The sequence below is a fragment of the Drepanopeziza brunnea genome, assembly GCF_022702325.1.
Source record: "Drepanopeziza brunnea f. sp. 'multigermtubi' strain 214-2 chromosome Unknown ctg13, whole genome shotgun sequence".
Classification (NCBI taxonomy): Eukaryota; Fungi; Ascomycota; class Leotiomycetes; order Helotiales; family Drepanopezizaceae; genus Drepanopeziza; species Drepanopeziza brunnea.
This window is the reverse complement of record NW_027094076.1, coordinates 1152690-1167742: the sequence shown is the minus strand read 5'-3', so window position 1 is coordinate 1167742 and position 15053 is coordinate 1152690. Positions and strand designations below refer to the sequence as shown.

Below are 15053 nucleotides of genomic sequence, written 5' to 3'. Positions count from 1 at the left end.
AAAATGACTGTTCACCAGAGAAAGAACCTGCTCTGATTGGGGAGATCCTACCTAAGACCTAAGAAACTCCGTATCCATCGTCTTACGCCAGACCTCGTGAAACACCTCGCTCCCATCCTAATCCCCCAAAAAACGCCAATAGATCTGTTCATCTATCGTCTCCGCCCGCCCTTTTTTCTCCGGCTTTCATCTGCGCTTACATCCCCTTCGAGGGCATAGTCCGTCCCAGCCGTCGGACTCTTCCTCCGCATCTCTCCTCTGCCCACAGCAACGAACTCCTCTTCGCTCTCGCTGTCCATCAAATCCAGTTGGACCGGCATCCGGAAAGCATTCTCCTCTTCCATGATGTTGGCTTTCACAGGCTCCCACGTCAAGACGTCGATGTCGTCATCTTCGAGATCCAATCTCCGCTTGTGGATTTCCTCCTGCGGGTGGATATCAAATTCGTCCTCGTGCTCGATATACTCGACGTTCTCCTCCACCTCGGCAAAGTCTGGCGCAAGGGCTGACCATTTCTGTTGTGGGATGATGGACCAGATATTTATGCGTCCAGACTCCAGGCCACAGGCAGCTATTAATGCCCGATGGGGGTGCCACTCCACAACACCGTGTTCCTCCTTGGGGCCCTCCAAGATCTTGACCAGGGATCCATGATTCCGCTCCCAGATATAAATATCATGATTGTTGTATGTGCTTGCTGTAACATATTCCCCCGTCGAGCTGAAAGCCACATGGTTCCAACTCAGTCGATTGACCACATCCTGGAATTTGTGCTCAACTTCAATATCAATCGTATCAGGGTCCAGATCCGGGGCCGAGAAATTAGGTAGCGGTATAGTGCGAATGATGCGGTCTGAGGCATTGACAACCACATCGCGTCCTGAGCTCGTGAGCCGCAGGTAGACCACCACACCTGCAGTAATCTTCGTAGAATAAATAGTAGTCCGTGATGAGACTTCGATAACGTTTAACCAGCCCTTATTTGTCCCCGCTAGTATATGATCCCCAGTCGCAGTGAAAACCGCAACGGTCGTACATTGCTTAGCATCGAGCGCAGCCTGCTTCTCGTTGACCGGTTCGTCCCCATCAAATTGGGTCCGCTTGGGAGCTGTAGGGATGTTCATCTTCACGACACGGGGATTCGAGATGTCAACGAGGAGAGGCTGGTCTTCGAAGAGAGCAGCAACGAACATTAAGCTGTTCCAAGTCAGCTTCATTCTCCCCAAACAGCGCGGACTGGCATACTGATTCCAAGGATGCAGTTCTGCAATATAGACCGGAGCTTCGAATCGTACCATCCGTAATATACGTCCCTCTTGCAGGTCCCAGAGATTGCATTTCCAATCTTGACTGCTGGTAAGCAGATACCGACCATCGCGCGACCAACTTAGCGATTGGACCTGCCGTGTGTGTCCTTTCAACTTCCGTGCTACTCCGTTGGTTTCCACGTCGAATATAACAACCGTCCCATCTGCGCGTCCGGCAGCGAGGAAGTCGCCTTTCCTGTTGAAGCGTACACAGGTCGCATGGCCGCTGCGGAGGCTTCTTGTCGTCGATTCTGGATAGTCCTGGGCGAGAACAAAAGGGTCGACAAGGGAAAGATTCATCGTAACTATGTGATCGGATCGTCAGATGAGGGTTGGTTGGTTGGCTGTCGCATTCGGCATTGAAGTTGGAGTTGACAAGGCTGAGCTCTTATGTTTTTTTAGGGGTACGGGCAAGGCTGTGATAAAACGTGACAAGTTTAAACTTGCCCGTAACTACCTTTGAAGCAGGTACTTCAAAAGATAGAGAGATTATACTCATCCAGCAGCGATCTAAATATAAATATTACAATTAATGCTTCAACCACTAGCTTCTTTCCGAAAGCCAGCTACCAAATCTTCCAGCTCCAGAGATTCAGTTGTTCTAATAGTCCTCGCTTCCGCATAGCTACCTTATCATCCTCTCAATTACTATCCAATGTGTTTTCAATCCCACCGTAGCAATAACTCACTCACCCTTACAGATCACAGATCTCCATTTCAACTCCCACATAATAGAAGCCTTAAAGACCTGACTCCCCTTCATTAAGCGAAGCTGAAGCGAGAATTCGATCAGAAAGCAAGTAAATAATCATAACAACTTAAAGTATTCAGTCAAAGCCATCTTCTATTATTGTTGTTAAAAGTTCGAATCTTAATCTTCGGGAAGATTTCCGAGTAAATAAGAGGGTTCAAATGGTATGTAATATAGTTGTAATATACTATCTGAATAATGGGATCAGATCTTTATTCGAAAATGTCTCATGAACTTCACGAGATGTCATCATATGCCCCTTGATTTGTTTATAAAAGGGTATATATCTTGGGAGGTTCATTATTGAATTTGAATTCGTATAATGATTATCAAAAAGGATGGCTGCTTCAGCCATCACTTGAAAACATCAGTGGTCACTCACACCCTCGATTGGAAGCACCTTTAAAGATGTCTCAACGGCAATAAAAATCAAAAAGCCTCCAGCACTGCCAAATGCCTACCCCAAACTCCACGCGCCTCCGCTATTCCCAACAGTTCTACTTCGTGTTTCGCTGTCGCACTCTCTCTCTCTCTCTCTCTCTCCCTCTCGTCCATTCATATATCCCCTAAATCGACCAGCTCAGGATCTGTATTCGGATACCTCTTCCTCCGCTCCCTCGAATGCCTCTGCTGATGACGCTCTGACTCCTCGCGATCCGTAATCCACCGAACCGTTTCTCCTGGTGCCTTCGTCCTCCTCCTTTCCGGGTATTCGTCTCTATCTCTCTCACGATCTCTCTGGCGGTTTCTCTCGCGGTTCCTCTTTCGGTCTACATCACGATCTCTTTCGCGGTTTCGATCCCTTCGAGGCTTTCCACTGCCGTTTTCCCTACTGCCGCGACTCGATGCTAGATTTCTGATTGGTCACAGAAAGAGACTTGCTTGGAATGGGAGAGACATACGGCCACTTCTATAAGGTGGATGTTCCGATGCAGAACTCGCTTTCAATGTTTTCGAAGCCCCCTTGTTCTTTCCGTCCTCATCCTTCTGCTTGGGCGGCGGACCCTCTCCCATAATCGGTAGCGCCCACGAGACAGGCGGTAGAATGACCGACGTATTCATAATCCTGTCCTGGTCAGCCTTTCCCCCTCACATACTCTCCCTCTCCATCCCCATCAGACAAGCCACCCACAAAGAAAGTTTCGTCGCGCCTTTCGAGGCCGTGACACCGTACTCGAAGCGACTCTTCCACCCTGAGCTCGTATTGCCATTCCCCCACCGCGCGGCCTTGAAGTCACTGCCCTTGACATTCAAATACGTGAGGTTGCTCGTCGAGATGTAGAAGCCAGGCGTGCGGTTATTTTCTTTGCTATCATGCGGGAGAACGATTGTGAATGCGATTTTGGACATTACGTATTCCAGCCTCTTCGCTCTCACTCCTCTCGAAACGTAAACAGCAAAAGCAAAAGCAAAGGAAAGCAGGATGCGCTGGACTTCAGAACGCTAGAGAACACGACAGACATAGAGAGCCAGATGAGAAAATAAATTACGGACGAAGGCGCGGAGTGCGAGGGACAAAAGAAAGAGTTGAGATGAGGGAGAACGCCATGGCGATTGAGAAATCCCCATGGCAATATCAAACAGGGTCCACGTCCAACGTTACTGGCTTGCTGGCTGGCTCTGTATCAGATTCCCCGGGCTACCCAGAGGGCGGAACGCCTCGTTGACTCGTATCAATGCGATGCATTGGAGACGTGAAGTCATGAGGAGATGCGAGTCGGGGAATTGAGGGACGAGTGGGATCATCCTTGCCGAGGGACTAATTGCGTGATAAACCAACCCTAAGCCCACCACATTTTGCAACGAAGAGAGGCAGTTCGGATGAGTATGAGAGATTGAGATGGTGAAAAATGTTTGGGTGGTGGATCACGACTGTGATCGTGTATTGAGTATCCTCTGGTTTGAAGTGAAAGGCACGTGATCGCGCGGCAGGAATCCAGAACGGAATTATCGTTTCGCTCCCCCGAGAGTGGACCTATGCTTTTGCTGGTGGGAAGGGCCTCGAACGAGAAGGGGATGGTAGGAGAGACAGAGAGAAAGCAGATAAACAACGTACTCGGTTCCGTTCCATAGGGTGCTCACGATCCAGCATTCCATATTATCCCCAAGAATATCTCGTGAGCTGTTATTACATTTATTTAAACAAAAGATTCATCTGAACCCCAGTCACGGCGTCTGAGAGCGAGGATACCAATAACGAAAGCACTCGCATCTCATCTGATACCTATCACTCATCACCCACAACGAATGACCTGCTGCGAAACACCAATCCAAACACAGAAATCCCAAGAGAGGGTCTGTAGGTCCCCCCAAGATGCATATGTCCAACCTGGTCATCTGCATCCCAAATCCAGAATCATAAGAAAGTCGCTCAAGCAAGAGAAAAATCAATAACAACAACAAAAACCAAGTAAGCATCAGAATTCGTTTCATGCGAAAAGGAGCCTCAGCCACAAGATCTCGCGCTTCACATAGCTATACAGCTCCCAGCTATCGCCATCACTGAGAAGAAGATAAAATATCGAGGGAAAGGCAAAGGGAAATGCACTCGCAGAATGATGGGGTTCCACCATCTTCGTCTGAGCTCCTTTGATTGTCCGGATATCTCGACGATACCCGCAAATAATCCCGCGCCGTTTCATTATTCTCCCGGTTTTGATACATCCTAGACGCCCCAAATCGAAAGCCGTATAGGCAACCTGTGTCCCAGAATCAGTCTTTATCTATGTCCATCTCGCCGTCCCCGTCTCCATCCCCATCTCCATCCCCATCCACATCCACATCCCCGCCTCCAAACAAATCCTCCATCCGTCCTTCCCCTTCCTCATCCCCATTCTCCCCGTCGTCTCCATCCCCGTCCCCCATCACAACATCCATCCCGCCACCGCCGCCAACCCCACTATCGATGTCCTCCTCATCGTCAGCCTCCACCCACTCGCCCTTAAGTCCCCATGGCACACCCGTCAACACAAACCTCTCACTCGGCAGCCTCACCCCCCACTCATTTTGCAACACTCTCGGCAGGGCAACCTTATTCCTCGCTTGCGCTGTCTCCATCAAAAAGTCCTTCGTCAATCCTCCACCTCCAGTCCCACCCCCAAACTGATACTGTAGCCTACTTGAAATAGCAAGCTGAACCGCGTTAGAGCTAACCTGGCCGTCTGCGTCCCGGAAACCACCACCGGGTGGCGCGTCTCTGGCGCGTGTCTGTTGCGAGACGTAGGCGTCGGAGGAGAGGTGGAGCGCATCAGAGAGGATGGAGGAGGTGTGGCGATAGGCGAAGTCGAGCAGTTGCAAAGGCACGCGTTCTTGGTAGGCCGTGCAGCCTACGGAGGAGAGGAGGAGGTGGATTGTGCGTACATCGCGGGGGCGCTTCGAGAGGCCGCTGTCATTGAGAGAGGTCAGGGGGACGCTTGGGTTGGAGAGGATCTTGGGTGGTGTTGCTGCCGCTGCCGCTGCCGCCGCCGGGGGTTGCGGCACGGGGGGTGCTGCTTGTGCGGGAGGAGAGGTGTGCCCGTTGGTTTGGGGGGCATCGCCGTTAACTTCTGCCATTGTGTAGGATGTGATTTGCTTGAGGGCTTGTATGTGACGAGAGCGATTGCAGATAGCAGACTCAGTCTGTGACCCTGGGACCTCTCAATAACGTATTCCTATTCTCAATGTACTTTAGATCCTGTACGAATGTGCCCCTGCGATTTCGTCCGTCCTTCGTCGTGGTAATTCCAAGGAGGACAGCGAGGCTATTTATTGTATGAATGATTGACGCGCTGGTAGTCGTAGCACATCCGGCAGTGGTGGTTGTTGGAGACCTGCAAGAGATTGATCGAGTTGCAGCTTCAGATATGGCGATATAGCAGAAGGGGAGTAAACGCGGGATCCGGCGCAAAGACGAGGCTCTGAATGCATCTGTTCGTTCATCTTCAATTGTCGAGAATCCGTACTAACGGAACGATACGAACATTGGCCCCTGCTTCTTCAGCGTGCACGGTCCACACTCTAAATCGGCCCACAGTAATTTTGGAGGGGGAGGGGCAAAGCAACTCGATCCCCGATATCGCAAATTTTTGAGTCACTCTAGTACAACCACAACTATATCAAGAAACAACAACGACAACAACAGCAACATTCATATACACAACACCAAATACGAAAGACCTAATACGAAACAAATGGATACCACCTGTTCCCTCCCATTTCTCCCCAGCGTCGACCTCACCAACGAGACTTTAGAATCCGAGGAGAGCCTAACTCGTACTCAGCTGTCGTATCTGGGATGCGCTCACTTTACAGCCACCCCAGAGTCGCTGGGCCTTCTCCTCGAATTCCTGTCGAAAAACATCTCCAAAATTGAATCCTACGTCGACGTTTCCCAGATTGAATCCGTCGATGACGTTCTCTCGATTTTAAACGCCGGTGCCAAGAAGATATTTTGTTTGTCTACGGTATTCAAAGACTCGGAGTCATTCGGAGATCGAGTGGTTCCGATTCTGCACAAGGGGGACTCTTCGCAGGCATATAAATATGGAGTCCTGCTCGCTGCCCCGGATTTGGAACAGGCAGAGGCGGGCTTGAAGAAATTGGCAACATGGAATACTACGCCCATCTACATCACAACAGCCTCTACAGACGAAGACGCTATTATCGCCCTTGCCAAAGACTACTCAGCCGTGCCTATTATTCCTGCCACGAACTTGACAGTTGAGCTAGCTTCCCAGACCAAGATATCCATACCTGCCTTGATTGCAGGTACATGGACATCAGATAGAGAGGATAAGCTGGTTCCGACAATGGTTACGACCGAGGCTGGTATTGCTCTGGGATTGGTGTATAGCGATCGCCAGAGTGTGGGGCAGTCATTGAAGATTGGACAGGGAGTCTACAAGAGCCGAAAGAGAGGTTTGTGGCACAAGGGAGCAACTTCAGGGTCGACGCAGGACTTGGTTCGGATTTCGTTGGATTGTGACCAGGATTGCTTGAGATTCATGGTTCGCCAGCAAGGAAGTGGTAAGGCTCTCGTCATCATGAATTAGATCTTCAACTAAATCTTCCAGGATTCTGCCACTTGGCTCAGCAAACATGTTTTGGTGACCTCCGGGGCATTGCGAAACTGGAGAAGACTTTAGTTTCAAGAAAGGCCTCGGCGCCAGAGGGATCATATACATCTCGTCTCTTCTCGGATGAGAAGCTCTTGCGAGCAAAGATCATGGAGGAGGCCGAGGAGCTTTGTGATGCTCAGACCAAGGACGACGTTGCTTTTGAAGCTGCAGACCTGATCTACTTTGCACTCACAAAGGCTGTTAGTGCTGGTGTCAGTGTTGCTGACATCGAACGTAACCTCGATCTCAAGAGCGTAAAAGTCAAGAGAAGACAGGGAGATGCCAAGGGGAAGTGGGCCGAGAAGGAGGGTATTACCAACGGTGTCAAACCGGCTGAGGCAAAGGCAATTCTCAACGAGGCTGCTTCTGTACCCAAGTCGAAAGATGACCCGGCTGGCCTCGAGAATGGTCGAATCTCAATGAGACGCTTCCATGCTGCAACAACATCACCCGAGGACCTCCGAGCTGTTCTGCAACGACCTTCACAGCGATCCACAGAGACTATCATGGGCATCGTCAACCCGATTATCAAGGGCGTTCAAGCAGGCGGAGACAAAGCTCTTCTCGAGTACACTCACAAGTTCGAAAAGGCTACATCTCTCACCTCTCCAGTTCTCAAGGCTCCATTCCCACAAGCACTCATGAATCTACCAGCCGAGACCATCGAGGCTATCGATATCTCGTTTGAGAATATTCGCAAGTTCCACGCCGCCCAAAAGGAGGACAAGCCACTGCAAGTTGAGACCATGCCAGGTATCATCTGCAGTCGATTTGCCCGTCCCATTGAGCGCGTTGGTCTGTACGTGCCTGGAGGAACTGCCGTCTTACCATCAACTGCACTCATGCTGGGTGTCCCGGCTATGGTCGCAGGGTGCAAGACCATCGTCCTCGCATCCCCGCCTCGAGCCGATGGTAGCATCACCCCTGAAATCGTCTACGTGGCCCACAAAGTCGGCGCCGAAGCCATCGTCCTCGCGGGTGGTGCCCAAGCTGTCGCAGCCATGGCCTATGGTACCGAATCTGTACCCAAGGTCGACAAGATCCTCGGACCAGGAAACCAGTTCGTCACCGCGGCCAAGATGTTCGTTTCTAACGACACAAACGCAGGTGTTAGTATTGATATGCCAGCCGGTCCATCCGAAGTGCTGGTCATCGCCGACAAGGAAGCTAACCCTGCATTCGTGGCATCTGACCTCCTCTCTCAAGCTGAGCACGGTGTAGACAGCCAAGTGGTACTTATTGCCATTGACCTCTCCGAGAAGGAACTGGCCGCTATTGAAGATGAGCTGCACAACCAAGCCATGGCTCTTCCCCGCGTGGATCTCGTTCGCGGCGCAATTGAGCACTCGGTTACATTGGTGGTGAAGGACATGAAGGAAGCAATGGAACTTAGCAACGACTACGCACCTGAGCATCTCATCCTGCAAGTCAAGAACGCTCAGAGTGTAGTTGACATGGTACAAAATGCCGGATCTGTCTTCATCGGCGAGTGGACGCCAGAAAGTGTGGGCGATTACTCTGCTGGTGTCAATCACTCTTTGCGTAAGTTCAAGCCAACATTCATTCTCGTTCACAATCTCTTTTATATTCCACTCCTCTCCACGACGCCTTTAGATGATAAAAAACTCTGACTGATATACTCTAGCAACATACGGCTACGCAAAGCAGTACTCCGGGGTCAACCTTGGCTCCTTCACTAAGCACATTACCAGCGCCAACCTCACGGCTCAAGGCCTGCGTAATGTCGGCGGTGCGGTGATGCAGCTCGCCAAGGTCGAAGAGTTGGAAGCACACAGGCGTGCAGTAAGTATTCGATTGAGGTGGATGGATGAGAACAAGATTTGAGAAAAGAATTTGAGATGAGATGCGACGAAAATGGATGATATGATGTGAAGGATATTGCATATAGACAAACTCAAAACGGGAAGACAAAATTCAACTCTGGAAACGGGAGATTATGCTAGATTTGACGATCCAACATAACTCAAGAGATCTATCCTATTCGTAGGGGAAGGGCGCAAACAATGGTAGCTTTTGCTGCACTATTTGAACTGCTTTCTAGGGCTGTCTTGTATGTAACTCCTTAGCTTAGCACGTCGCCGTACCCCATGGGAGGTCCCAGGGCTGCAGGCTTCGCCTGCTACCCGCCCGACGTTAATAAATACAACAACAACAACAAAAACAACATGAATCAAGAGATTGTTATAAAAGCCTACTCTCGGGTTAAACAAGAGGAATCCTAATCAGCCATAGCTGTCGAAAAAGATGTAAGGAAGAATAGCTACACCAAATCCCTCGAGCTTGACGAGAACAGACCCCTCGTCCTCTTCAATCAGCTACAGAAAGCCCCCGAGCGCCATTCTTCGGCCCGGCGTAGCCCTAGTATCAAGACTGAGGGTGTTGAGGACTTTGATATAGACGCCGACGGGTCCTGTGTTTGTGCGTCGAGGGCTGGTGGGCTCATGACGGATTCCGCGGTGCGGACGGCAGAGGGCAAGAGGATGGGGGGTTATTCATAAGCTGCGTATGATAGATTGGACCAGTCGTTACTCGTTAGTTTACATAAGAGTATGCCGGATAGGATTGAAGCTTGTATCGCGGCTGAAGGCTGGCATACTAAAGATTAGGGTTCGTGCGCATTCAAATAATCACGCCGAAAACTAAGAAGAAAAGCTGAGATCCAAGGAGTTTAATGTTATTAGTTTTATAAGAATTATATTTGTAGTAATTACGCAATTGAGAAATGATAGTTGAATTTCTGATATTGATTTTGATGTTCTCGCTTAAATGGCCAACAGCAGTTGCCTACTGTAGTACTGCTGTAATCTCAGGGACATCTCGCTTAATTCTGGTGGGGTCGATCGCTGGAATGTTGTGAACAAAGCCCATTCAACACCTCCCCATCTCGCGGTAAGACCGTTCCTGGCCGAGCCAGATGTTTGCATGTTTTTTTTTTTTTTTTTTGCAATCCGTCAGACAATGCAGTAAACATTTTCCCCCAAGGCCTCATCCCAAGATCGGATAAATCCAGCCGAGAACCCCGACGACATCTTGCTTGCTCCGTTCCAAGCCCGACCACACCCGGAAGAGAATGGCAGCAGCTATCACAAACGAGACACTCAAGCAGATAAATTTCTGGCGCCAGTATAGGAATCCCAACGATGTACCGCTGTCAATCCGAGATGCGGCCAGGATATATCGGACTTTTCCCTACACGCCACCGACTCCTGCGCCGGCCGGCGCACCGCGGAACATAACGACCGATCCGAGCCCAGACGACCCGGATGTCGTTGTTCCTCTGGGTCAGGTCTTTCGGGATTTCATCGGGAAGACGATTGCTGGCATCCCGGTGGACCCGGCCTACTGGAAGGGGAGGAAGTTCTTGGGGTCTGGGGGTACGGCGATGGCTGGGCTGTGGGAGTGGGATGGGCCTCCGGAGAAGATGCCTGGCTATACACAGGTTGTCGTTAAAGAGTAAGATCCTGTGAGATCGTATTCGTTTTTCTCAACCAGCTTCCGGGTGTGACCAACAGTTGTGTTGGGTGGAATTTTTGTATTGACAGCCCCATCATTTAGACTTCAACCGGGCCATTACACGGATGCGATATACAACGAGAGCATCTTCCTCACCGCGACGTATTACACCGGCTCACATATTGTAAAGATGCTGCACCCGGCCTATGCTTTGTGCCAGGGCGCAATGGAAGGGCTGGATGACGAATGGGACGGCGTTTACATCCGGATGTTCCAGGAGTACTGCTCTCTTGGTTCCTTGGAGCAGCTTCTGATGCGACGAATTGACCTGTAAGTTGCATGGTCAACAGCCAAATTAGCTAATACTGACATTCGGCCGAATAGACAGAAGCCTTTCAAGGAGACCACGTTGTGGATTATCCTCAACTGTCTCGTGGACGGGCTCATGGCATTGGAGTTCGGATCCGAGGACCCAAACCAGCCTTTTGCAGACTGGGTTCCGATCGTACACCTAGATCTGAAACCAGATAACGTCATGCTGGCTGAGATTCAGGATGGGCTACATAGTCTTCCCATACTCAAGGTAAGCTTAGTCTAGGAGGGAAAAGTCTCGGCTCCTCGTGCTGATCCCTGGTTTAGCTCATCGATTTTGGTAGCGCGGGATTCATCGACCCGAATAACCCACCCAGCGATGAAGACTTGGAGAGATGGAGGCTCATGGGCACCGAGGACTACTACACACCGGTATGAGCTGGTCTTACCCTGCACCTCCGACAGTGGAATGGCCATGACTTCGCCAAGTACTGATCTGCCGCTCCATAGGAACAATTTACCGAGGAATGGGACTTCAAAGACTTCAAAGCCTCGAAGATCGCGGGCGCGTACGGGCCCTGTACCAATGTGTGGGGTATCGGTGTCATCATGTTCCAACTGCTGACGCTCTCCAACAACCCACCAGACCACAAGCAGCCGTTCCTCCCGCAGAGCTCCGCCGGGAACTCGGACGGGATCCTCAACGGTGCGCCAGCAGTAGGCAACACCTACGGGAACGACATGCGCGCGTACTCGTATAGCAAGAGTCTGGTAGATACCATCTTCGAGTGTCTGTATGAGACGCCCGGCTTGCGCCCTTCGATCGCAGGTCTGAAGCAGAGGATTGGGGACGGCTTTGCCCTCTCCATGCAGCTTCAAGATCCCAGTATCTTTGAGCAATATGAGGATTTGGCTAGACCGGAGCCTATTTGAGCAAGTGGGATCTTGATTTTGAGGAGCCGCTAGCCGTACTACATATACGAGCAGCCTTCTTGTGTATATAACCTGAATGAATTCTCAGTATTCAATTGACAAACTAGTGTTTCACGATACTTTGACGATTATTCGGTGGAGGGATACACTTCATTGGCCTTGATCACAGCTAATAGATACCATCTTGAGACTTGAGACTTGAGTTGTGAGCCCGGCCGCGCAGAAAATATTGGCTTGACCATTGCTCTCCCGGCTGTAGAGAAGTCGTTGATCAAAGCGAGATATAGTCCTTTTGATCTAGCGTCGTTATGCTCGCCCGAACCCTTCTTTTCGACGAGCGTGGCTTTCCCAATCACAACTCTAGACACAAGCAAGAGAACCTTCAATAAGCAACGAATATCATCATATAGCGGTCCCAGTGAGCCTTACCTACGCATACATTGAAGCATATCCCATCGACCCAGCACCCTTCATTCATCCATCCATCCTTTCGTTAGGGACAGTACCAGAGTAGAACATTCAACGCACCGGATGCCGTTGTAAAGATTTCCACCATCAAAGAAAATCCCATAAAAGCCTTTACTTACGTAGTAATTCAGGAAATCCCTCCTGAAAATAACAGCAGGATCCCGTCTTCCACTCAAGAAACCGCATTATAAAAACGACTCCCTGCCCTACAGGATTCTTAATACATACCTACTACGTACATATCCATTTCGAGAAGGAGCAACCTCGCTTATTTTGCCAAGAAATCAAACCATGAAGCGTTCTCGGTACGGATTTCCAGCACATAGGACTCCGGAAGCCAATTCCTCAGCAGTCTCTTTGCGCAAACCAATAGAGTGTCAACCAAGACATGTTCGTAGAAGGAATGAATTGAATCGCAGCACGGGTGGAGGGGGGTGTGCGAACACGCTGGACGCGAACCTGGCGAGAAAGTAATTTAACAATCACCAGTTGAGTTGTTCCTTCCAGCCTGGTACTGAGCGCCCCTGGTATCATACCTACCTATCCATGTTCCGAAAGCCCATCTGCTCCAAGCAATTTGGCCCACGCCCCGTTTCCATCCTACGACGGCCCAATCCTACAAACCCAAGCCTTGCTCGCTTTTGACTGAGCCGGAACCCGTCCTGCCTCCTCAACTCATCCCTACCGGTACATGTACCTATTCTGTCCAGCCGTGGCACTTGCCCGCCACGCTTCCTGATCCATCATCGTGTCTCTCGGGGATATTCTTCGGCGTCACTTCCGTATCTGCCTCTCTACCACCCAGCTGGATATCTCCTCCTTTCATCCCCAATCCCAATCTCTGTCTTCTGGACTGTCCTGCCCCGTATCCACTGCGACGACTCATTACGTTGCCGAGGCCAATCAGTCGATTTTTGCGGTTCTAGAAAAATCCGCCCAAGGATGCAGAGGAAGAGGAAGCCGAGGAGGGTGGGAAGGGCGATGTAAAGGGATTGACCTTTCGGGGCGGGAGTAGGGGGTTGGTGATAAATTGGCCTTGAGTAGACTTTTACTCTGACGGTCGGGCCTAGATTCGTTAGTAGGTATTGATACTCCGAGTAGAGTACTAGGCAACTGCTGTTGGCCATTCAAGCGAGAACTTCAAATCAGCAATAGATATTCATTTATTATATCTTAACTACTTAATAATTACAAATCCAAATCAAATAAAAAAAAATCATTTTATTCCTTAGACTCCTTTTATCTTTCTTAATATTTAAGCTAATTTTTCGAAAGCGCACGAACCTTAACACTTAGTATGCTAGCTTTCGGCCGCGATATAAGCTTTAATTTTATCCGGCATACTCTAATAGGTATAAACTATCAAACAACGATTGATCTAATATATCCAATGCAGCTTGCAAACAACTTTCCATCCTTTGCCTTGCGTGTTTTGAATTCGAATTATCGATCGCAACGTCGGGGAACATTTAGTAAAGCTTCTTTTTAAAATGCTATTAAACGTGCTCGATCGGATTGAGGTCGGGGAAAAAAGGTGGCCAATTGATTAATAAAGTGATCTTCTTTTTGCCCAACCAAAGCCGAGCTTTGTTTGCAGTATGAATTGATGCATTATCTTGCTGAAACCGATATTTGCGAGGCAATTTCCGAAAGATTGGCTTGACTTCGGCTTCGAGGACTTCGAGATAGGATTGTGCCGAATACCCATGTTTTTTCGACTCAAAATCTCGATCCATGATATAAAGATTCGATATTTCGCGGTCTTATAAGGCTCTTTAGACCATCACCTTCATATTCTTTTTCGCATCGTATGTTTGGATCATCCGACGCGGGGTGGGGAGGGGGCTTATATAACTGACAGACTGCTCGCCGAGTCCGTAGGAGGATTAATCCTATTCAAGTACAGGGTAACATTGTTCGTCTGCAAATCTTGCAACTGTTCTTTCTGAATCGTCCATACGAATTGACCATCACTGATTGGTACCGGGCTCGATTCGAAAGCTACTAGACCATAACCAGTATCATTCACGTAGTTCGCGACAACCCTGACGGAAGCATTCTTTTGGCTGAAGAATTCCCTGTCCCAAGTCACTGACCGTGTCAGCATCTCCCTCCACCCCGGAAGATCCTGGCATACCGTAGTATTTCCCATCGACATTGACATCCGACCCATTGTCTGGCTTGCAGAATGGCGCATATCTCCCGTCGCGGTTATGGCATTCCTGAAACGATCCGCCTCCTACAGAGAGAGATATTTGTGCAGGGTCCCAATCAGTTTGCGTTGCTGTTCCTGTAGCAGTCAAGCTATACGGAATCGCATTCGCCATTGTCTCGACGCCGTTGATGGTTGTTACGCTTGGTGTGTACGTTGCCACAGGGATACCGCTGGCTCGACCGATACCCAAGGATTGAAAGCGTTTGAGACGTCTAGATTACGGATCTTAGATCTTGGGCTATGCAAAGTTGTATCGGAGAGACATACCATCTCTTTTAGGAACCACGAGTCCGGCGAAAACAGCGAAAGCGTGCATTTCGTGACCGGCGAACGCAATGGCAGTACCTGGTGTTTTCAACTCTCTAGCTGAGAGTTGAATTGGCACATTTTCTCCGTCATCCTCGATCCAAAGATTGTGGAGATGATGCGAATGTTCGGGGATGTTTGGATTCCTACTGTACGGAGTAGTTATTCGGATGAAAGATGTTGAAGTGGAT

The 15053-nt window shown here is 49.7% G+C and overlaps 6 protein-coding genes across 6 annotated transcripts; 2 read left to right on the top strand and 4 right to left on the bottom strand.

Moving 5' to 3' along the window:
* Positions 1–152: 152 nt before the first annotated feature.
* L3040_007453 (uncharacterized protein) lies at positions 153–1607 on the bottom strand (the record flags this gene model as incomplete). Its single annotated transcript, XM_066154870.1, has 2 exons — positions 153–1197; positions 1246–1607. The coding sequence occupies 2 exons, from the start codon at positions 1605–1607 to the stop codon at positions 153–155; spliced, it is 1407 nt and encodes a 468-aa protein (XP_066010758.1).
* A 1006-nt stretch (positions 1608–2613) lies between these two features.
* L3040_007452 (uncharacterized protein) lies at positions 2614–3408 on the bottom strand (the record flags this gene model as incomplete). Its single annotated transcript, XM_007291345.1, has 3 exons — positions 2614–2906; positions 2961–3124; positions 3191–3408. 3 exons carry the CDS (start codon positions 3406–3408, stop codon positions 2614–2616), a joined length of 675 nt encoding a protein of 224 aa, XP_007291407.1.
* A 1362-nt stretch (positions 3409–4770) lies between these two features.
* Positions 4771–5976, bottom strand: L3040_007451 (uncharacterized protein; the record flags this gene model as incomplete). Its single annotated transcript, XM_007291346.2, has 3 exons — positions 4771–5684; positions 5738–5764; positions 5823–5976. 3 exons carry the CDS (start codon positions 5974–5976, stop codon positions 4771–4773), a joined length of 1095 nt encoding a protein of 364 aa, XP_007291408.2.
* A 251-nt stretch (positions 5977–6227) lies between these two features.
* L3040_007450 (uncharacterized protein) lies at positions 6228–8999 on the top strand (the record flags this gene model as incomplete). The annotated part of the gene is made up of 3 exons (XM_007291347.1): positions 6228–7062; positions 7110–8696; positions 8800–8999. The coding sequence occupies 3 exons, from the start codon at positions 6228–6230 to the stop codon at positions 8997–8999; spliced, it is 2622 nt and encodes an 873-aa protein (XP_007291409.1).
* Positions 9000–10245: 1246 nt separating this feature from the next.
* On the top strand, positions 10246–11873 carry L3040_007449 (uncharacterized protein; the record flags this gene model as incomplete). Its single annotated transcript, XM_007291348.1, has 5 exons — positions 10246–10628; positions 10731–10958; positions 11013–11211; positions 11268–11372; positions 11451–11873. 5 exons carry the CDS (start codon positions 10246–10248, stop codon positions 11871–11873), a joined length of 1338 nt encoding a protein of 445 aa, XP_007291410.1.
* Positions 11874–14187: 2314 nt separating this feature from the next.
* On the bottom strand, positions 14188–14872 carry L3040_007448 (uncharacterized protein; the record flags this gene model as incomplete). The annotated part of the gene is made up of 4 exons (XM_007291349.2): positions 14188–14432; positions 14479–14631; positions 14709–14768; positions 14824–14872. 4 exons carry the CDS (start codon positions 14870–14872, stop codon positions 14188–14190), a joined length of 507 nt encoding a protein of 168 aa, XP_007291411.2.
* Between the last annotated feature and the right edge of the window lie 181 nt (positions 14873–15053).